At 37.9% G+C, this 24,096-nt stretch overlaps 1 protein-coding gene across 3 annotated transcripts in view; it reads left to right on the top strand.

The window, feature by feature from the left end:
* nkain2 (sodium/potassium transporting ATPase interacting 2) overlaps positions 1-24,096 on the top strand; it is a 159,992-nt gene that overhangs the window by 43,071 nt on the left and 92,825 nt on the right. For all 3 annotated transcript variants that reach the window (XM_058755953.1, XM_058755951.1, XM_058755950.1), the window contains 2 exons: positions 12,841-12,978; positions 16,657-16,737. In XM_058755953.1, coding sequence (XP_058611936.1) covers positions 12,841-12,978; positions 16,657-16,737 — 219 coding nt within the window. The remainder of the gene's footprint in view (positions 1-12,840; positions 12,979-16,656; positions 16,738-24,096) is intronic.

The following is a 24,096-nucleotide window of genomic DNA, read 5'->3' as shown; positions in this document are numbered from 1 at the left end:
TCTTCTGAAATGCTTTCCTAACAGAAGGGACTTGCTACTCCGTTGACACCCAGATGCCACAACAAAGACATGATACAAAACCAAGACCTCTCACTCAGCCTGCCATTCATTTATGTGAGAATCTGAAAAAACAGGGTGACTCATCATACACATTCCCATCTTGAACAAAGGCTTAATTTATGCCTTTGAAGAAGTAAGATTAGCATTAAACAAGTGAAAGATCTATCTTATGCCATATGCCATATCTAGCTGTCTTTACTAATAAATAAAAAAAAGACACAAATGAGACAAGTCTTGATATAGAGTATGCGCATAGGTAGAGCTTCAATAAATATTGGTAGCATGGACTTGGAAGAATTTGATGAGAAATGTTTGAGTTCAGATCTTGGCATGTCTGAGCACATTTCAGATGTTGAGATTGACACATTTGAGTCTATTTCTCAGAAGGAAAAAAAAAAACAGTCTCCATTTGCTCTCCAGTTTTATCTCTTTTCAGTCTAGTAGAAACAGTTGAGATCCTATATAAGAGGTGCTTTATGGGTGTCTGTGTGGGAAGATGGTTTGTCCCCCGTCTCTGCTGAATGGAACAGGCCATCTCCATCAGCACATGTTCTTCCCCAGAGGGTGCCTGTCATCAGAGAGCATGTGGGCTTGTGGCAACGTGACCTTAGTAATACCCTGGCTGTTGAACATGCCTGCCTTTCGCAGGAGATTTACATAAGTATGGCAGAGTCTGATGAATATTCACATCTTTTGCCCCACTGCACTCAACGTCTTGACCCAAATGATGCGCTATGGTTGAATCCAGAAGAACTGCACACGTTGTATCGTTGATCATAACTGTTGTATGCAGCTCAAGTGATTGCTTGTGATATAATTTGATTGGATATAATAATAATCAATGTAATAGTTGAGGTCTTTTTCTTAAAGCTTACAAAGTTTTTGAATTTTGTATCAATATTTTATTGATTTTATATTTTTCAGTTTTTCAATATTTTATTTGCTGCATCAATATTTTAGGTTTAGATTTAGTTGAATGTGTATTTATACACACTACTTTTCAAAAGTTTGCAGTCTGTAAATTTTTTTAGTGTTTTTTTTTTTTAAAGAAGTCTCTTATTGTAAACGGGGTCAACGAGATGTGAGGTGTGCGGATCCAATTGCAAAGCTTTATTTCTGAACATAGACATGGTCATAAAAGGCAGGGTCAAACAACGGCAAACAGGTATATAGAGGGCAAGGCAAGAGAAGTATCCTAAACAGGCGTGTTCGATCGTGGTCTAACAATATCCAGGGGGCTAAGACAAAAGAGGTAATCCGTAAACAAAGCAATGGTCCGGGTTGGGGCAAACAGTATCCAAACGGCAGGGCAAGGGTTAATCCAGGGAACACGGGCTATAATAAGAACACGGGAAAAACAGGCAAGGCAAGACTATGACAATAAACTGTGCTCCGTAGAGTAGCTATCGCTGGGAGAGTGATAAACGCTATACAATACTCAGCAGTGAGGGAGAGAAAGTCCATGGCTTAAGTAAGATGTTCAAAAGGAAATCAGCTGTGTGTGATCAGTGCAATCAGCTGTGTGTGTGTGGTCAGTGCAATGGATGATGGGAACTGTAGTCCAGAGGTGAAGTGCAACAGTTACTGTAGTGCAAGAGTCACCGTGGTGCGGTGAGTGAGTGACCTCTGGTGGTGAGTGGATGGAAGTTCATAGACCGGATTGGTGACACTTATGTTCACCAAGCCTGCATTTATTTAATCATTTACATAATCTTTTTTTTTGAAGAAGAAGAAGAATAGCAATTTCATTTAGAAATAGAAACATTTTTAACATTATAAATGTAAATTCTCACTTTTAATCAATTTAATGCATCCTTGCTAAATAAAAAAATCAAAGAATAAATGAATAAAAGCTGAATGCATGATAATTATAAAAGAGTATTTTAAACAACAAACAACAGTAGTAGTTCAGGGATTAACTAACCATATGTATGATTATTATTATATTATTTGTATTATACTGTATAAGTAAAAGTGTTTAACTTATTATTTTGTCCATACAATTGTATTGTATCATACTAGGTTTTTATCACACTACAGTTTACAGTAGTTGTATTCTTTTAAAATTATAATTTTTTTATTATTATTTATTTTTTATGTTTCAGGTTTTAGCCTATATTTTAAGAAAAATACAATAAAATAAAATAAAACTATTAAAATAGTATGAAAAAAATCAATCGTATAGATAAAAATAAGGTGTGACGTGCAAAATACTGTCCTACCAATGGATGTAATGTCATTGTCACTTTGAACAAAAAATTACTTTTAACCAGGTTAAAATTTTAAATTTATATAGCTATATAACTACATAAGCATTACTGTTCAGTTTCTGAGAAATTCCTGTGTGTAAGGTTGTTTGTTTTAGAAAAATCCACTAATATTTGATTAGCACTAATAACACACCCATCAAGTGAAAATCTGTTTTATTGTTGTTGCCCAGCCGAAGTGAGAAATTTGATATTTATTTAGTGATAAAATCAATGTGATGTATGTGGCAGATGAGTCAGTCAGCACTGCTGTGGTGTGTGTTATTATTAGCTAAATATTTTATCTCCACACCTACTCCACAGCCTGTTAATCAGCAAACACATATTTGCACATAATTCTCAAAAATAGCTTTATTTTACATGAGCACAGTGGAAATGCTTTTACTGGCCCTGTGATTGAGAATCTAATGCCTCAGATGAAGGCAAAAGCACAGACGGTATGCATGTATTGTATCTAATTTTTACACCGACCCCTGAGCTTGGCCTCGCGTATTCAAAATCAATAGTTTATTTTAAGACATTGCCAAATATTTCTTTCTCTGCATGCAATGAAAGTGAGCACAAATACAGTGACCCCAAAATGTATTTGGACACTTAAGCCACATTTAAATATGCATGAGTGTTGTTGTATTAGGTAACAAAATATCAGACTGGAGTTATTGAGCGTATCAGTTCTCCAGATAACTTTTGTGATGGACTTTTGACTCTGCCAATATAAAACATCTTTGTGCTTTTCAAAGAGCAGATGAAGGCGTGAAGCTCAACAGGTTCTGGTATTTGTTACACGGTGACTCCATGGTCTCTAAAGCCTTCAAAACAGGTTTCTCTAACCTGTAATACTTCCTTTTAAATTCCATGAGCGGATTCCAGCTCTTTGTGGCAGCAGAGCTTTTGGGCTTTTAAATAACTGGCACAAACGTGAAGAAACTGTCAGTCACCGAAACTTGGTAACGCTGCTTTTTACCATCGGGTCTCTGACAGAATCGCTTAAATGAGAACTGGCACTCAAACACACAGAGTGAGAAGTAAAATAAATAAAGCATCAAGCAATTATGAAGCCTGAAAATAAAGATGACAGTTTAAGGTCAGCCAATTAGAGGGCTTCTCCACTGAAGTCAACTTATGGTTACTTTTTTTTTTTTTTTTACCTCCTAGCTATAGAGGTCACTGTCCCAGGGACGGTTAAATCATTTCATGCATTTCTGTCATTTATGTAGCATCACATGCAGTAGATTTTATGTCAAGGATCTATTTTTAATATTGCTTCAGTGGTCGTACGGTAGGACCTGAAGGATATATGACATTTGGATTGAATTTCCATGCATCTCTAGAGTTCCTACTGTACCCTGACTAGTTCATATTTTACATATTTATTAGTAAAGCCATTGTGGCAGCTCTCACAGTGGGCCTTCTCCGCATGCTGGCAGCTTCCACCCCGCTCAGTTGACATTTGAGTTCACTGCTGGGTCTATTCCCGTATCAGTCTCCATCATCTTTCTGGCCCTCGGGCAACAGCTCTTTCGCCAGCCTCATTTATATGCAAACGAATATTAAAATAGATTATCATCATTAACACCGCTGTATCTTGATGAGTTTTATTCAGTTGCTCTCCTCCTCCCACCCCTAGAGCCATCCATACTAAGGAAATTAACGTTCTCCACTTGGTTTCTTGAAAACCTCTGGGTGGGAAACAAGAAGCTCTTTTTCACTGGACTGTATTAATGAGGCTTTCAAATATGGGTGTGAAAAGTCTTTGATATTCTGTTTCTGAAGTAATTCATGGCATGAAGTCAATGGCTGCATCCAAATTTGTATACTCAGACTACATAGTATGTGAGATTTAGAGTACAGTTGACATAGAAACCTGTTTTTTAAATGTATCTTATTGATTTTATTGTGAACGATTCATTCATGCTCATAATTTTTAATTAAAATGTAACATAATCTTCCTGTAAAATTTCAAATTTCTCTCTGGTGACTTCTGTCCAATCAACATCTGATGGATAGAACCAGAACCATTTTTTCGATAATCTCTGTCATGCAAACGTATGACACAATACAGAGGAAAAGATCTCTACTTCAGTTACATCGCAACTTTAAAGTATGCATCTGTTTTGGCTAATATTACCATTATATTGGCTAATATTACCCACAACCCCCTGCATTACAGAAGAGGTGAAGTTTATGATGGTGGTTCTCTTTTGATTTTTTTCTTTTAATGTTAAAATATTGCTTAAATGATTTTAAAAAAAGGCATGCACTGGGTGATTTTAGATTTCTTTTCACTTTTTTCTATTTGTTTTTTTTCTCAAAGTACATACTTTAAGCGCATACACTTTATTTACAACTTCTAAAAATCATATTTTATTGGAATATATGATTTATAGGATTATTGGAGTACATTTTACAAGAAAAAATGTGCTATTTGTTTTTCTCCGTCAGAATTTCACGTTTAATTCAATGTGTTGCTGTTTCTTTGTAATTGTTTGTGAAATTTACTGAAAAGTGAAAATTGATTCCACAATTTATTTTTCAGTGTTAGTACACATGCAAATTTGCATGCTCCCATATAGCATTCAAAGAACAGTTCTTTGTTGTATTTGTACAGTCTGTGCAACAGATATGAAAAACAAAATCGAGCTCTGACATTTTTTCATTGTCTTGGATCTTCAAAATCTTCATTTTGTGAAATTTAATATTAATGTCCACCATTTCCTCCATGGTCTCTTTATCTTTCCTCTGTGGGTGTAAAGCACAATTACTTTAGTGGAGTGCTTTTCTTTTGCTGCCGTTCAGACCTTTGTGAGAATTCTGGCCAAAGAGCAAGAGGCCAAGAATATGAAACGGCCCATTGTGCGATGTAGATAATGAACAGCATTTTTCAAGCTCAGCTACACATTTTGACAGCTGCTGCGGAATCCCTCCACTGTATAAACGGCATGCTTAAACACATTATTGTCTCCGTTACACGCTGGGGCTAACACTGGAACTCATCATCATTGTCTATTACAAAAAGCACAGTCAAATGTCCAACCAACGTCATTCAGCATGGAATTCCAAGATTTGTGCAAATGGGGAGTCTGGTAATGAACACATTCAGACAGCTCTGTATAAATAAATAACCTCATGCATTTTCAATAACCTCTTACTGGATGCATGTAAATGTTGGTATTCATTGCATTGGTTTGCAGGCTCTCTGTGCACTTGATGTGCTTCTATTTGCACCATTTCCTTCGATGGCATTATGAAGCCCTTGAATTGGAGTTGTCTGTTTACTTCTCCTGAGATGGACTGTGAGCAAAGTTGACAATCCAAAGCATGAATGTATTTGCTTAGTGCAAGAATGGATATTTGTGATATTTACATCATATTTTGTTAAAGGTTATATTCCAATATTCTTCCATGCAGATAGATAGATAGATAGATAGATAGATAGATAGATAGTTTCATAATGAGACCTGTGCAAACCTTTTCATTTAATATGATGGATGGTGAGCTATTTTTCAAACTACACCAGCTACTGTATGCCCATTAAGTCATCATACTTACATACTTTTATCTGGAACCAATGAACTGTGTTGGATTCATCTTGTCTTGTCTTCATGTACACCTCCACAGGCTGTGCCCTCAACAAAAGACGAACAAAGGAAGTGCATAATGATGCACATCAACTCAAACTGATGGCTTCCTGTCATTGTAGTCAGTAGTGGAGGAACGCAGCTCTTAACTACAATCACCTCTTCACTCTTTCACTCTCCAATTGAAGCACTTGCAGCTGGTGATCCTTCCTTCCTTCTTGCCTTCTTTCCATCAGTTTCCCCCTTTTACTGCATTTATTGTGATATAATATTTTATCTTACTTTTTCTTCCTTCCCTCCATCCTTTTGTTCATTCCTTCCTTCCTTTATCCAGTTGTTCCCCATTTTAATCAGGTATTGTAAAATATTATATTTTCCCTTTCCATAGATTTCCCTTTTAAACTTTCATAGATTTTCCTCCCTCCCTTCCTTCCTTCCCTCCTTCATCCCTTCTATACATGAAAGAACCTAGGGGAAAAATGGATCCCAGTTTCCACAAAAATATTAAGCAGCATAACTGGTTTCAACATTGATAATAATAAATAATTTATTGTGCACCAAATCAGCATATTAAAATTATTTTTGAAGGATCACGTGACATTGAAGACTGGAGTAATGATGCTGAAAATGTAGCTTTCCCATCACAGGAATAAATTACATTTTAAAATATATTCAAATAGAAAAGAGTGTGAAATAATGTTTTTTCTTCATTCCTTTCTTCCTTCAGATTTCCCCCTCTAATGCAGTTATTTAAAAAAATGTTTTCTTTTCCTTTTGAGTTCCTATTTTAATGCGGTTATTGTCAAATAATTTCATGGTCAGTGATGTATGATGCATTTATGTGCGTTTATCAGCTTTGATATGCATACAATCTTGCAAATATTTCATTGATACAGTACACCCACTTGAATTTTTGCATGAACATGTCCATTGTACGTAACACGCAGGGGAAAACAGCAGGGGTCCCTGAATGTGTCTCATTGTCACTGTGCATTTTAGATTTCTTCACATTACTGTACAAAGGTGGTTTTATATGCTCTTTGATCACTAATAATTATTTATTTACAGTAGTTGGCTCTGTTTGAAAATATTCTTTGAGGCGATGAAAAGAAATAGACCTTCAAGAAAAAGCATCATATTCATTTGGAATCATAAATGTGTCTTTTTCTGTAGTTGTACAGTCTGTACAGTTGTACAGCTTTTTCTGTACAGTCCATTCCAATTATACTTCATCCAGATCCACTGTTTAGACATAAATGAGATGCAATGGCAATTTTGGAAAAGCAATTCTTACCAGCGTTACTGCCTGAAACGAAGGCCACTTGAACTGATTCGTGAAACAGTGGTTGCATGATGTTTGACAGAAGCAGACACAGTTGTGAAAGGACGTCTAGTGCGCCGCACACCAATCAAGCATGTTGCAATGTTTGCAAATGCAAATACTTGTATTTCGTACCCATATTAGCAGTTTACACTTAAGTCTCCACACCTCAAAACCCCTGCTCCAACTGAGCTTATTCTGCTCCAACTGAATACGTCATAGTTTAATTAACCATTCAATTCTGCTGTTATTTTTGCAGTCTCATCTCTGCAGAGCAACATTAAAATCACTGGCGGCAGCAGCAGATGGAATTGGATTACTGACGGACAATGGAGGCAGGCCAAGATGTGCCTTCCCTCTGCCATGCTGCATGGGAGCCTTCTTCATTAGCCCGTGCTCATTCTGTAGTTAATGCTCTGTGGCGCTAAAACTGGGAAACGCTAAAACCCAGCCAGCTTCGTTTGAATGCGCCGTGAAGCTCTCTATTCAACCTGCCCCTGCTGATTGATTAGCTTTTGTCTCTCTGATTAAAGGCTGCTCGTGTCCCTGTGCACCGAAAGAAATATATAAATGGGGGAAAGGGAGAGAGAAGCGAAGCGGGAGAGAGGCGAGCGAAAGCACAAGGTTGGGAGAATGAGATTTGGCTTTGTCACAGGGAGAATGAACTTTAATCTCAATCACGGACTGAAAGCGTGCGCTATAGCGGCTAATCGCTAATGGGATGCTTCTGCTGCCAAGTAATAATCATGAAAAAACATTATGTGCACATAAGGAAGGGAAAATATCATTACAGGAATTGGTTATGCTGACCTTTGGATTCGATATTCATTACGGAATCGGTTTAGTGATGCTTTTAGCTTGACGCTCTCACTCCTCATTGTCAATTTACCACAGTTAAGGGGTGTTGTTACCAAAAAGCAAAACAAAAATCCTCCTCGACCGTGGTATAATGGTAGAGCATATGGTCTCGAGTGGCTTATTGCTTCTATAAAATGATGCCAACTGCAATATGTACAATAAATAATTGCGTGTATTAATATTAATAATCGCACTAAACAATTCTTCCGCCAAGTTATATTGTTCATTATGCTAACTGTAGGCTGTTTACCACTTTAATAGCTTGAAGCAATGTTCTCATAGCTCAAACTGACAAAACATGGTGCCAGCAAGGTCAGCGGTTCAATTCCCACATACTGGTATAATGATTACATTGAATGCACTGTAAATTATAAAAGTGTTTACCAAATACATAAATGTAAATTTTAGCAACATGCTGTATTTAATGTAGAATTGAGTTGATTTCTGGTCCAGTGTGTGTATATACTATCATTGAAAGCTTGGAGCCAGTAAGATTTTTTAAAGAAATTTTAAGAAAGTTTTTATTCAGCAAAGATACATTAAATTGATGAAAAGATTTACATTGTTACAAAAAAAAAAAAGAAGATATTTTATCTTATTTTATATATATATATATATATATACTATATATATATATATATATATTATTATTATTATTTTTATTTATTTTTATTTTTTTCTGGTTTCAATATTGATATTTGATTTCTGAAGATAACACTAAGGACTGAAGTAATGGCAGCTAAGAATTCAATTTTGCCATCACGGGAATAAATTACATTTTAAAATATATTAAAATAGAAAGCAGTTATTTGAAACTATAATAATATTTCACAATATTGCTGTTTTTACAGCCATGGTAAGAAACTTTCGGAAACTTCTTTCAAAAATAATCTTACCAACTCCTCACTTTTGAACAGTATGTGTCAGCTTATTCAGTGGCTTTGAACGTTTCGTAGATTTTAAAGCTTGAGTATGAGTGTTATGATTTTTTTTGTAGATACATAGTCGTGCATACTATTCTGGAGTACTGAATGTTTGCTTTCTGCTTGAAGCCGTAGGAAATCTCTTTGTTCTCAGTGAGTAGTCAAGCCTTCAAAGTTCTTCTTTTAAGGCCTTTCCACTTCCAAATCTCGATCTTTAGATCATTAATGAGAGGATGTTCATCTCATATTTATAGATCTAATTACTCATGTGTAAAAATGACTTGATAAATCTGTCATTCAGGGCACAGCTGCCCCACAATGCTGTTTACATTACTGTATATATAAATGGGAGGCCCAGGAGCCACATTAATGATGATCTGGACCCCATCTCAAACAAGAGCCTGCAGCCTCTTCATAAAACCCTTCAAGCTTTTTCCCCCTCCATTGGACGTGCATGTTAATGCTAGGGCTCTTTTGGGAATTCTGTCAATAAACGCAGGTGTCCACAAAAGCCTAAGAGAAGAGAACTGTGAATTTGAGTGCCATTAAGACGTATTTTAAAGCCATTGTCAACACACCATCTTTCACCGAACAACATAATGTAGCATAATTAGCCATATTTGCATTTTGCAACCTCTTCGCAGGCAGGGCAGATTGTATTTTGTGCTGGCATATGGGCTTCCTTCAAAACCATGGCACTGTGGTTTATTAGTGGATTTCAGGGGTGGCTGTAGTTTTTCACAAAGCTTTGCAAAAGCAATGGAACTGTAGAGTTGGGTCAATCAATTGTTTTACTTTTTTCCGTGTGCTTGTGCACAACTATGGGCGAGCAGTTCTTCTGAGAACATGGTGTAATGCATGCCTCATCTGACAAGAAGAGCTTTTGATTATGAAGGTGTTATGGATTGAGCATAGTGCATAGAGCATGCTCTCCAGCTCATGTTTACGATGTTTTTCATGGATAATTTAAAACAACCTATTAAATGAGTACTCCTGCCAAAATTATTGTTTCGTCTGTCATCATGAATTAATCCAGTTGGCATTTCAAACTTGTATTTTTGTTTTTCTGAGGAACACAAAAGGAGAATGTTTGAAGATTTGTTCTGGTCGCTCTTTTCCATGCTAGAATGAAGACTCCAAAATGCCAAAATTAGACCATGTGACTTTATATCATTATATTATAAGTTTTCTGAAGCCAACCATGGGAGTAAATCAAATTTTGAGTCATTATTTACTAATAATCTTCCCCTCCAGTAAACTGTTATCCACTGTGACTGGGTGGAGTGAGTTGAACTCGAGAACCTGATTCATGAACCAATCATTCAGACAAGTTTTGCCAACAAGATTGGTCAATTTATTGACTCTCAAAAATGATTTGCTCACAATCTGGGCATTGCTACTTCTCCCACGAATTCTGAGCTAGATTAGATTTTTTTGTGTTACAACTTAAATTTCAGTTTCTTCACACAAAGCTATTGTGCAACATCAGAGGACTTACAATATAGCACATGAGTCTTATTGAAGTGATACTTTTATGCTACTTTTGTGTGCTTTTCAGAAGACTGAATGCCTCAGTTCCCATGCATTGTAATTGTATAGAATAGAGCAACCGGTATAATTAGTTCATGTTTCAGAAATTGTTTTGTGTTTCAGAAAGTCTGTATGTTTGGAACAACATGAGGGTGAGTAAATAACAAAATTTTCATTTGTGAACTATTCCTTTAAGAAAACAGATGGTAATACATTTGTCTTTTCATCCTTCTGTTTCGTAGAAGAAATATGGAGGACAGTGAAAATAAACAATAGCTAGAGCAGGGGGAAATCACATGCCATGATTCATAAAAACACACCGAAACCAGATAATTATTTGGTGCCTTTGAAGGCTGAATGGGAAGGCAGAACATTATTGTGGTAAAAAAAAAAAAAAAAGTAGATGCCACTTGGAAAGGGAGCCATTTTTATTCTGGCACAAAACTAATCTCATCTGCACCCTAGAGCTGTGACGATTCTTAATCTAGAGACTTGTGTGAAGTGCGTTGGTGTTGCTTGGTGTTGTCAGTATAATACCTTTCATTATGATCGATGACATAAGTGTTTGGGACAGGCACGCTTACCAGATGTACGCTAGCAGAAGCTCAAAGGAAACACCCAGACAACAGAAGACGCGTCCCTTGGGGAGATCATGGGCGGAGGGGGTCACAACCTGGTCATCACTGGGCAAAACTGAACAGGATGCACAGATTAATAGACTCCTGAGCTTTGTTCACGGGTGATAGATTTATAGCATGAACTATTGCTCAGTTACAAACAGCAGTGTTTCCTGAACTGTCGTTAAACCTACAGCGCCATGGCGAATTATGTTTTAATTTGATTGAGATCGACACTGCCGTCTAAACTGAATGTGATAAGATACAATGACAGAGTTTGAATCAGTCTGACAAATCCTTCAATGAATGAATCACTTTGTCAGAGTGGTTACTGAATTAACTTCTGATTCACTGCACCACAGGAATTTATTTTTATTCGTGTGTCATATAGCAAGAACTGTTTTGTTCAAGGTTTGTAATACTTAAATTAGTATTATTACTCCTCATATGATAGTTTATGTTAGACTTGCAAGGCCTCCAGAATTTATGCTGTATTTTTGACAACGTTGTTTGTTCTTGGAGCTTTTTATTAACAGAAAATGGGAGTGTTGATTATATTTATTTTGTGTTTCCAGAATATTCAAGATTCTAATTCTGCATGAATTCTTTTTCAGTAAAGTCAATAGAATTATTTAGCATTTTTATATTTGGAATAATTCTTAATTAATTATTTAAATAAATGTATTATTTTTGTATTTTTATTGTTTAAATTAATTTGAATAATTGTTCAATGTTATAATAAAAAAATCTCAATTAATAGCTCATTTTGTTTTTCTCAGCAGAAGTTGAAATATTGTATTTATTTGATCCAATGGGTGGGTTGTAGGGTTGAACAGGGTCTCTCCTGCTGCAAAAACAGCACTGAATAGGAAACACATAAATACAGCATCTCGGTCATTTGATATTCATGCTGCTATTGAACCCTCTGAAGCCTCTATTGATGTTCACTTGAGTAGATGTTTGAAAATGCAACCGCTGAAAACTCGAATGTCATTGTGACCTCGATAGCTTTATTTAACAACCTTCGTCCTGAATCTTTTCTCTTTACTATCCCCCATTACATCACAAGAAAATGCAAGTGATTCAATGGCTTGATTTTTGTTTGGTTTCCTTCCCAGAAAAGACCTTGAGCATCTGAGGTTGTTAAACGGAGCTTCTTGTGAATGCAGCTGGAGACACGGGTGCTATTAGCATTAGCTTTATGAGGCTGGCTGCTTGTAGGTCCTTTGGGGATGAAGCCGTGACCCCGTCCTGGTCTGCTTTTGGAAGTGCCATAGCTTGTGGTATTGACATCAGTGTCATGTCCAATCAATGGCTGAGATTGGAGCACCCAGAGCTGCGAGGCTGGACTTGCCAGCTTTAATTTCCAAGTCGTCTCTGGTTTTTGCGAAAGGGTGGGGGGTTTGACTCCAGAGAGCGGCACGTCTCGGTCCTAATTAATCGCCTGTGTGACAGGGGTATTCCTCTGGCTGCATGTAGAATGTGCTTTCACATGTGGCCTCGCGGCCCGTCGTCTCACCCTGCCTTCCAGCTGACATCAGAGTGCTGTCATAACAGCAACCCCTGGAGCTGGCTTAAAAGGAAATCTGTTTACGCCTTTATGCAAATAAATGCTAACATGTCAATGTATTGTCCTCGCCTTTGCTTTGTAAATCAGTATCTTTTTTCTCTGTGTTTGGTTTCTAGATCAGCATTCTGGAGAGACAGATATTTGATTTCCTTGGATACCAGTGGGCTCCGATCCTCACAAACTTCATCCATATCATCACAGTGATTCTAGGCCTCTTTGGGACAGTACAGTTCAGACCGCGATATGTGACCGGGGTGAGTTTCCACATATTTTCATATTCAGGTTATGACATATATTCTTTCCCCCCTGCAGTTTATGCTGTCATTTTGTTTTATTATTATACCACTGGTGTCATAAAAGTGTCTCACTTTGAATCCTAGCCAGGCACAATGCAACATAACAATAAGCAGCAAATAAAAGTTTTTGTCCTAACCTTTTGCTACCGTGATAAGCAACAAGACATTTTGACAGTTTGGTTTCAGTCTTGATGCATTGGCTAGCCTTGCCCACTGTGGAATCTCATTGGTCTAAAATCCTGCACCATATATGTACTTGCGCATCAGATGTTCTGATTGGATGTGATTGTTTCTGCACATTGACTATGGACTAAATTGTTACAATGTTGCATTTTCTTCTCAGTTTGGTTTCCTACATTTAAAAAAGACCAACATTAGCTTAGACCAGCCTACATTTAATTTCTGGTCTCAGCTGTTTAAGATGGTCTTCCATCCAACTAATACCAGCAATCCAGTTTAGGCTAGTTTAAGATGGATCATCAATGCTCAGTGAGTTTATAATAGCTTTCTATATGGCTTTAAAATGGTCTCCAAATCTGGCCAGGCTGGTTTTTAGCTGGTCTTGCTAGCCTCTGAGCCTGGCTAAACTGTTGTTTAGCTGGGTGGCCAGTTGTCTCAGCCTGACCAGCTGAAAAGTGCCCAAAACCCTTGCAAAACCAGGAAAGGCAACAGACCAACCTGGGAGACCAACTAAGACCAGTTTTTGCTGGTTTTAAGATTATTTTTTTTCAGCAGGGATATGAGTAAACTCTTCCTTTATTGGTCAGAATGTTTAAGATGGATCGAAATGATTTTCTATTCCTTATGGTACTTTTGGTCCAATCTTTGTGATTGCTGTGTTAATGTATCACTAAACAAATGAACTAAGGTACAAAATGCATCAGAAACAAATGATTCAAGTGACAGTTTTATGCATGATCTATATTGGTGTCTTGTCCATCAATCAAGTCATAACTAATATATGATATTAAGGGAGAACAGTTGCCGTTTACCACATTTAGCATGGATGAGATTAGACCGCTTGTTGTGACAGCGTTTCTCTTCAGCCGAGTACAACGGACATTTAACACCCTGGTCAGCGTAAAAGAGAGATATCAATGTACTGATGGAACGGGTCATTGCCTCAAATGTGACTCGGGCCATGTCACCCAGCTGAGATGAAGCAGATTACCTTTTTTAGTGTTATGTGTCTCCCTTTGGAATAAACAATGCTCGATTTTTCAGTCTAGGAGCAGTGGCCGGGCCAGAGAGAGATGGAGAGAGAGCCTCCTACAGAGATAAATTGCTCACATTCGAACATTACTCTTGCTTATATCCGTTTTGGGGATGCTGTCAGGCCAGATAAATTTTTATTCTAATTCAACTTGGCACGTTCCAGTGGCTGGCAAAGGGCCAAATGAGGTTCCACTACATGCCCACATCTTCTGTACCTAATGTCCTGACAACATGTCAGATTTCAAGATGGCAAAATTCCGAGTCTCAACGGTCTGGTGCGCTCCGTTTGCGAGCGTGAGTTCTTGGGGGAAAGGTTAGGCCGAAACAGCCCTCACTGAAGAAGCGCTTATAACCTCCTCCCGCTGGATCAACTCGGAATGCGTGCTAGAGATATCAAGCAGGATTATGAGACTTAATTGAAGTCAATCACTCTGTCTAGACCCCCTTCTGCTCTAACATGCGGAGGAGGCTCATTCTTATACAGCAGTGTGTGGAAGGCAGGAGATACTTCAACCATGCTGTAGTTGGAAGACAAGAGTGATGTGTTGATCTTTGGCCCTAGCCTGAGGCGCTCACCGTTTTTTGCGTATTAGAATTTCAAATCCGTGAATAAAGAACAGCTATGTTGCGACTGACACCACCAAAGTGGGTCAACCCTCTCATACAAGATCAGCCTTAATAAATGGCTGCAATGATGCTCAACTTTGTTGGAGATCATATAAATTACCACAGCAATTATTGAATGTCCATGCTGGTTTTAGCTGGTCAAGTGGGTGTTCAGTTGGCTTTAACTAGTTGGTTAGCTGGTTAAGAAGTTGTTAAAACCCCTCTAAAACCAGCCTGCAAACCAGCTATGACCAGGCTGGAAGACCAGCTAAACCCAGCCAACCAGCTTGTTTGTACTTAAGATTGAGCAGTAGCATTGCTACAACTATAACTAAGCTTATTTACTACCTTTCTCAGTATCGAGGTGGTAGAGCCATTAGTTTATAGGTAATTTAACGTTTCATTAGTAAAGCTGTTTTATTGACTTTTATTGACTGGAGTTGCTGGGTATCATTGACAGACTTTTCATTACATTTTCCCTGACAATATATTAGAAATCAAGTTGGTCCATCGGTAACTTTGCTAGCTACATTTTGCTTTGCTTTGCTTACGATTTGCATCTTTCCCAACACTGGTAGAGAGAAGAAACTTCATGAGTTGGGATTTCAGTTAAATTGGCCATGCGCCACAGGAAGGTTGAATTCGAATGACAGAAAAATAAGTTTACTAAATTGTCTGCCTATTGAATATCTGTCTGTCTTGCTAAACACCTTCGCACTTTAAAAACATTTTTCAAAAGGTTTTATTAAGAAAATATTCAAAGTTTGACAAACTTTGATTTTGTAGCTAAAGTTATTTTTTATAAATTTATTTGAATTTAAGCTTGCTTTAATTCCATTCTCTTTAATTCTGTTTTCTGTGGTATTTACTGTACCACAGTTCAAATTAAGGAATTGAATAACAACATTTCAAAAGTGCAACATCTGTGGTGCACAACCCTAAAATCGAACTGGTACATTTGTAAAGGAAGGTTGTAGTGTCTTTGCACATGCTCATTTTATCAAAGCTAAGTCCATATTGATCTATCTATTAGAGCCACTTTTGGAAGCTACTCAAAATTCATGTCGCCAACTGCTCATTTTCAAGCGCTAAAGGCCGTGTTTTTCCGCTCAAGTCCCATCAGGTAATTCAAATTGATTTTGCATTTCCCTTCGCTCAGTATTTCATTTGCACTCACCTGTCTCACTTTGAATTGGATCAAATGAGTGTTATTTTATCTAAAGATCACTGCCTGCCTAACAGACCTCGGAGTTCTCACGTGGCGTACCTCTCACATTTTAATCAGTAAAAACATGCTACGAGCTGCGAATGCTCATGAGCAAATACCCTTGTCTTTTGAACAAATTCATTTAGCGCAATGTTGGTTTACTGCGTTCCCTAATGATCCGAAACAGGATGAGACCTGTGTTTATTTAACAAAAATTTGCTTTATTTTTAAAGACACCCCCCTGCGCCGGCTGCGATTTTGCTGGGGAATCTGTTTCATTGTTTTATAATCACATCCCGCTATTTCGATAAGCGTTAGCTCATGAACTAGGGAGCGAGCCACCCTCACAAACTCCCACACAGGGTTCCTGCTTCCGCTGTGAAATGCATCGTCTGCCTGTACCGCTTCTTTGGCAGATTCCATATTTGTGGAGGCTGAATGTTTTAAGGAACACACATCGGAGAATTAATTACAGAGAAAATCTCCCACTTACGTTTTTATGGGCCAATTAATCACACATATGCAAATGTGTATGTGGTTAGTTGGTTGTTGGGGGGTCTGAGGTTAAAATAGGTCTTTCAAACACCCTCTTGCTGTCTCTTTCACAGTATGCAGTCTGGTTGGTGCTGTGGGTCGCCTGGAACGTCTTCATCATCTGTTTCTATTTGGAAGTGGGTGACCTTTCAAAGGTAACATCTGATTTTGTACTTCTTTTGCAATGTGTAATCCCTCAGCTTGGCTATAAGTGTTTTCTGTTTATGTCTAAGCTTTTAAAGAGTGGCTATTTAATAAATATGTTGCAGATCATCAACTTGCATTAGCTGTAAGGTCAGGAAAAGCATTTATTGGTTCTTTTGTCAGTGTTTCAGTGTCACAGCTGGGTCTAAAATCCTATTTAGAGCTGGATGCAGTGCTTGGACGGAGAGTTTTAAACTATTAGAGCCTGTCTTCTTAGTTCCAACAGGTGACTAATCAAATAGTGAAACTGATTAGTTTATCTAGATTTTTTTCATTCTTTTTCCCCCCTATATACTATAATTCTTCTAGTTTTGGCCATCTCGTGCTGTTTGTTGCCTGCATTTTTAAGATGGTGTCAACTTTAAGAAATGCATCTTGAGACCCCTGCATTCTCTTCCATTCTGTTGCATCCGTCTAGCTGTTTTTGAGAGCAAGATAGTGTTGTAACCTAGCAACTGCATAGCAGCTCACAACAACCTAAGGCTGGAATACACTACACGACTTTTAAAATCTGAACAGATTTTAAAACACAAGACATCAGACACTAAATGACTGAGGATCACACACTACCAGACTTTAAAATCATTCCGATCGCAACAAACTCATGCAGAAACGTGTGAACAATGTGTGTTCCAAAATCATCTGAAAATATCAAACATGTTTGATATCCTCCGACTGGATGGAATCAAAGTCTCAAGCCAAAAAATCCAAGTTTGTGACCATCATTCACTACACGATTTTCAATCAAATCGATCAACTCAAATCTGCAGACTGCCCCCGAATTTCGGCAACTAGCATCCAACTAACTTGTTCAAACTGTAAAGCTGGGCAAAAGTTGCATAGTGTATTCCAGCCTTTAGCAAACTCATAGCAATACTGTGACAACTGCTCAGAACACCCTAGCAATCACATATAACAAAATTACAACCATTTAGAACATAGATATGTATAGATGCCCTATTCGACTGCTCCAGATACATTGACGTGTCTGCCATTTTGGAACGTTCAACTTGACGTCATTCACCATAATAATCAATGAATATTCAAAGATATAGGCTACGTGTATAATTGCTGTTGTAGATGCACACAGTCAACTTGCGCTCGAGGGTTCGCAGACCGTTCCTAAAATGGCGGATGGCTTACGGCCCATAGAAACAGTCACTAATGAGGCATCTACATATATATACAGTATATATATATATATATATATATATATATATATACAGTGGGGCAAAAAAGTATTTAGTCAGCCACCAATTGTGCAAGTTCTCCCACTTAAAAAGATGAGAGAGGCCTGTAATTTTCATCATAGGTATACCTCAACTATGAGAGACAAAATGAGAAAAAAAAAAATCCAGAAAATCACATTGTAGGATTTTTAAAGAATTAATTGGTAAATTCCTTGGTAAAATAAGTATTTGGTCACCTACAAACAAGCAAGATTTCTGGCTCTCACAGACCTGTAACTTCTTCTTTAAGAGGCTCCTCTGTCCTCCACTTGTTACCTGTATTAATGGCATCTGTTTGAACTTGTTATCAGTATAAAAGACACCTTTCCACAACCTCAAACAGTCCAACTCCAAACTCCACCATGGCCAAGACCAAAGAGCTGCCAAAGGACACCAGAAACAAAATTGTAGACCTGCACCAGGCTGAGAAGACTGAATCTGCAATAGGTAAGCAGCTTGGTTTGAAGAAATCAACTGTGGGAGTAATTATTAGAAAATGGAAGACATACAAGACCACTGATAATCTCCCTCGATCTGGGGCTCCACGCAAGATCTCACCCTGTGGGGTCAAAATGATCACAAGAACTGTGAGCAAAAATCCCAGAACCACACGGGAGGACCTAATGAATGACCTGCAGAGAGCTGGGACCAAAGTAACAAAGGCCTCAAATCCTGCAGTGCCAGACGGGCCCAGACATGTACTGGCTTAAGCAGGGGGACACGTCTGGCACTGCAGGATTTGAGGCCTTTGTTACTTTGGTCCCAGCTCTCTGCAGGTCATTCAAGTTTGCTAGAGAGCATTTGGATGATCCAGAAGAGGATTGGGAGAATGTCATATGGTTAGATGAAACCAAAATATAACTTTTTGGTAAAAACTCAACTTGTCGTGTTTGGAGGAGAAAGAATGCTGAGTTGCATCCAAAGAACACCATACCTACTGTGAAGCATGGGGTGGAAACATCATGCTTTGGGGCTGTTTTTCTGCAAAGGGACCAGGACGACTGATCCGTAAACGAAAGAATGAATGGGGCCATGTATCGTGAGATTTTGAGTGAAAACCTCCTTCCATCAGCAAGGGCATTGAAGATGAAACGTGGCTGGGTCTTTCAGCATGACAATGATCCCAAACACACCGCCCGGCAACGAAGCAGTGGCTTCATAAGAAGCATTTCAAGGTCCTGGAGTGGCCTAGCCAGTCTCCAGATCTCAACCCCATCGAAAATCTTTGAGGGAGTTGAAAGTCCGTGTTGCCCAGCGACAGCCCCAAAACATTACTGCTCTAGAGGAGATCTGCATGGAGGAATGGGCCAAAATACCAGCAACAGTGTGTGAAAACCTTGTGAAGACTTACAGAAAACGTTTGACCTCTGTCATTGCCAACAAAGGGTATATAACAAAGTATTGAGATGAAATTTTGTTATTGACCAAATACTTATTTTCCACCATAATTTGCAAATAAATTCTTTAAAAATCCTACAATGTGATTTTCTGGATTTTTTCCCCTCATTTTGTCTCTCATAGTTGAGGTATACCTATGATGAAAATTACAGGCCTCTCTCATCTTTTTAAGTGGGAGAACTTGCACAATTGGTGGCTGACTAAATACTTTTTTGCCCCACTGTATATATGTATATGTATATGTATATATATATATATATATATATATATATATATATATGCTTTAGAAGACCTTAGCAACCACATATGTAGCAACGCAATGAAAACCTCTAAAAACACCTCACACATATCATAGATCAGCGGTTCTCAATCCCAGTCCTCGCACCCCCCCACCCGCTCTGCATATTTTGCGTGTCTCTCTTAGTTAACACACCTGATTCAGATCATCAGCTCGTTAGAAGAGAGCTACGTGCATGAACTGTGTTTCGAATGACATTCTCCCTACACAGTGTTTGTTGTTTGTTGAATCCATTGAAGTTTACTTCTTCGGAAACATTCATTACATTTTTGCACAACGCCACTGCCTGCAGCGTCTTCAAAAACCGACAAAGCTTACTAGAGAAGTGTGACATAAATGCATGCGTAAATAAATACAATTTAAATTCACGTCTCGTACACTTTAATGACCTTTAAATTGAACATATACGCTCACTTCGAACTGGAATCATGGCGGAATATCCGGTGATGTCCACTTCGCAGGGCACTTAAGTTCGAATGGAGCAAACGTCTGAAGCGATAAGAGATACACACAAAATTTGCAGAGCGGGGGGGGGGCGAGGACTGGAATTGAGAACCACTGACATAGATACACAATAACAACCATTCAGATCATCAGCAAAGCAGTGGCAACCACTCAGAACACCTTGGCAACCACTCAAAACCCCTTAGCAACCACATATGTGGTGACGCAATGACACCCATTCAGAAAACCCCAGCAACCACATAGAAACAGTAACAACCATTCAAAACACCCCAGCAACCGTAAACATAGAAACACAATAACAACCATTCAGAACACTCCAGCAACCACATGGCAACACAATGACAACCACTCAGAATACCCCATCACCCGTAAACTTAGAAACACAATAGCAACCACTCAGAACACCCCAGCAACTGCATAGCAACACAATAACAACCATTCAGAACATCTTTGCAACCCCACAGCAACGCAATGACCACTCAGAACACCTTAGCAACTGCATACATAGCAACGCAATGACACCCATTTAGAACACCCCAGCAACCACATAGAAACACAGTAACAACTATTCAAAACACCCCATCACCCGTAAACTTAGAAACACAATAACAACCACTCAGAACACCCCAGCAACTGCATAGCAACACAATAACAACCATTCAGAACACTCTAGCAGCCACATAGCAATGGATTAACAGCCACTCAGAACACCTTAGCAACCAGATGTTGCAACGCAATGACAACCACTCAGAACACCCTAGTGACTGCATAGCAATGTAGTAACAACTACTCACAAAGGCATACCAACTACATAGTGATGTATTGGTGCCCATCCACAACTATCTTAGCGGTGAGTTTTACACAGGAAAACACTACTCACTTTTTCTCCCCAAAATTGTAAACATCTAGTTCTTGCATATAAGATATTTTTCTCTCCCCTCTGTCTTCCCATCTTTGCTTCTTTCATTTCAGCTGATAATTTATGAAATAGTCCATCGTCTGCTCATGTGTGTAGAAATAGCGAGCAAATATGTAATTAAAATGTCAAATACTGTACCCGATTAAGTGGCAAACCAGCCATGAAACTTGATTATCAGATCCATGGAGCACTTTATATGTATTACATTTTTATCCCGATTCCACATCTGCAGACGAGATTCCTACTTTCATTCTGATTTCAGTTCAGTGTCCGTCCAGGGCTTTCAGGCCACTGGTCATGTGACAGCAGTCCGTAATTGCAGGCCAAAGATTATCACTGCCATAGTCAGTATGCAAAGCATATGTGTACTATACCATGGCTGTGTATTTGATTGCACCATTGGTCATAAGATTTGTGAAGCATTGCAGGGCAAGTGTGCTGAGGTTCTGTAAGGTGGACAGAAGTGATATAGTGTATCGCTGATGAAAAAAACGCAGAGGCAAATGTCTGCACTCCTTTCCTCGGGCTCAGATCTGTAATGGAGATTGATCCTTTAATCTTTAAATCACCTAGAAATGTCTGGCAGTCAATCTGGTCTTCTGGTTGATACGTCATTAACGTGCAATCTTATCAAGCATCTCAGATGACAGAATGAACATTTCACTTTAGATCTGTTGGTGCTTTGCAAGCTACGGTGTCAAAGATGTCAGATGGATCGCCGGCTCCAGCTATCATTTCTCTCTTATAGCCTCTCACGCCATCGGGTTCTGATGTGTCACACATCACGGTTTTTATATTAGCGAAGCCATGGCTTACAAAATCAGGATAGCAAAGAGGATTATATTAGGTTGGATTCCTTATGGTATGCCTCAGTTTCTTTTTTTATTTAATTTTTGGACTTTTTGATGAGGAGAGTATGAGAGCATCACCTTGAGTCCTAGTAGTCCTAGAAAAATTCCCACGGTAAAGGATGTTAATAGGAATTAGAAAAAGGAAGGTAAGGAAAAGGGGGGAAAAGGCTTCATTTTAAAACAAAAATAGACTGAGTGAGGATTTATCAAAAGAATTCCGGTGGAATAATTTGTGGGATATTGTTTATTAAATCCAGTGACCATATCGCAAGGCCAGTGTTTGTTTTGAGAATAGAATAGAATATAAATTAGATAGAACCTCTACTGAAAGTGAATGATTTGAAATATAGCAAATATTGCTTCTCAATGGAGACTCCAATAGATTCTAACAGAGATGTTGCTAAGTGAACACTGAAATTTTCCTCATCTTTCTACTGTTTTGTGAACATGAACTTGTTGCTTTATTTAAAGGGATACTTCACCTAAAAATGAAAATTATGTCATCATTTACTCAATCTCGTGTCATTCCAAATCTATTAGAATTTAGTATATTTAATATCATTTTATTATTATTTATATTATAATATTTTAAATTCTTTTATTTTTATATTTTGGCTTTTATTTTAATGTTAGTTTAGGTTTTAGTAATTGTGGTGTCTGCTTTTGTCATTTTTATTATTTTTTGTTATTTTAAATATTTCTATTTAAAGAATATTTTAGAATATTTTCTCCTTTAATTTTTAGATTTTTGTTTTTGTATTTTAAAGGGGTCCTATCATGCTTTTTCACTTTTTTAATTTTAGTCAGCGTGTGGTGTGTATGTTTGGGCATAAAAAGATCTACAGAGTTGCAAATCTCAAAGTCCACTCCAAAGGCAGATATTTTGTTTTTAAAAAATCCCTTTTCAAGAACTACAACGAACGGCTCGTTTGGACTACAAAGTTGTTTTTCTGTATTTGTGATATCACAAAAATAAATCCCGCCTACGGAAATTCGAATGGTTGGTGGGTGGGGAGAACACTTGGTTGAGCACTGCACGTTTCAAAATCGAATTAAAGAACAATAAACATAATACATATTACCATTGCACTTATCTGTACATAGTAAATGCAGTTATTTTTAAGCTGTTGTTGACATCCTATCTAAAACGTGATTTAGCCAACCAAAAAAAAACATTAACATTACCACTTATGTCTTGCAATATCCGTGCGTGCAAAGGTTCTGCGTGATCCTCTTGTTCAATATTCTCGTGGTCTGAATCCGGCTCAAATTGATATAGCAATATTGACGAACTTGCTGTTTTGGCAAGGGGCTGGGCAGTACTGAAACACCGTATTAGCTGTTCGCCAATCACAACGCACTGGGACAGCTAACCAATCACCACACATTTCGTTTTTCGGAAGGCGGGCCTTCATCAAACCCGGAACTAATCGAGCCGTTTGTGCCAGGCTGGGGAGAAAGGTATTGTAATAATATAAATTATGTGAAAAATAATGTGATTTTCGAACCACCAAGCATGAGAGCATGTTCTAGTACACCCCCAAAACAAAATCAAGACTTTGTAAAAGAGCATAATAGGACCCCTTTAATATTAGTTTAGGTTTTAGTGTTTTTGCTGTGTTTGCTTTTGTTGTTTTTATTACTTTTGGAATGCTACATTAAATATTTCTATTTAGCTTTTATTTTTTATTTCATTTTTATTATTTAATGCTTATTGTTTATTTATTTTAGTTAGGCAACAATTTGTGGCATCAAATTTTCTTTGTTTTTTTTAAATAAAGTTTTTCATTTAATATTTTTTAAATTGTTTTTTTAGTTCAGATTTATTTTAATTAACAAAAACTTTTTTTAAACGTTTTAGTTGAGTGACAATGCTGATCCAAACAACATTGACCTCCATGATCTTGACTTGACTTCCATTGAACGAACAAATACAAATCCTTCAAAATATGTTTTTTTCTTTTTCTTTCGTAGGTAAAGTATTTTCATTTTTGTGTAAACTATCCCTTTAAGACTATTTATAGTGATCAGATTCGTTTCAGAGCTCGTGTTCACAGAACAAGCCTCAAAATGCCACCCATAAAGGGAAGCCCAGTTGATGTGGTGCAGCTTCGGTGCTGTTGGTCCGCTGGATTGGCAGTCCTGATGTG

Source organism: Onychostoma macrolepis, chromosome 20, assembly GCF_012432095.1.
Source record: "Onychostoma macrolepis isolate SWU-2019 chromosome 20, ASM1243209v1, whole genome shotgun sequence".
Taxonomy (NCBI): domain Eukaryota; kingdom Metazoa; phylum Chordata; class Actinopteri; order Cypriniformes; family Cyprinidae; genus Onychostoma; species Onychostoma macrolepis.
Note: the sequence above shows the minus strand (reverse complement) of the source record. Positions and strands in the feature narration are given on the sequence as shown.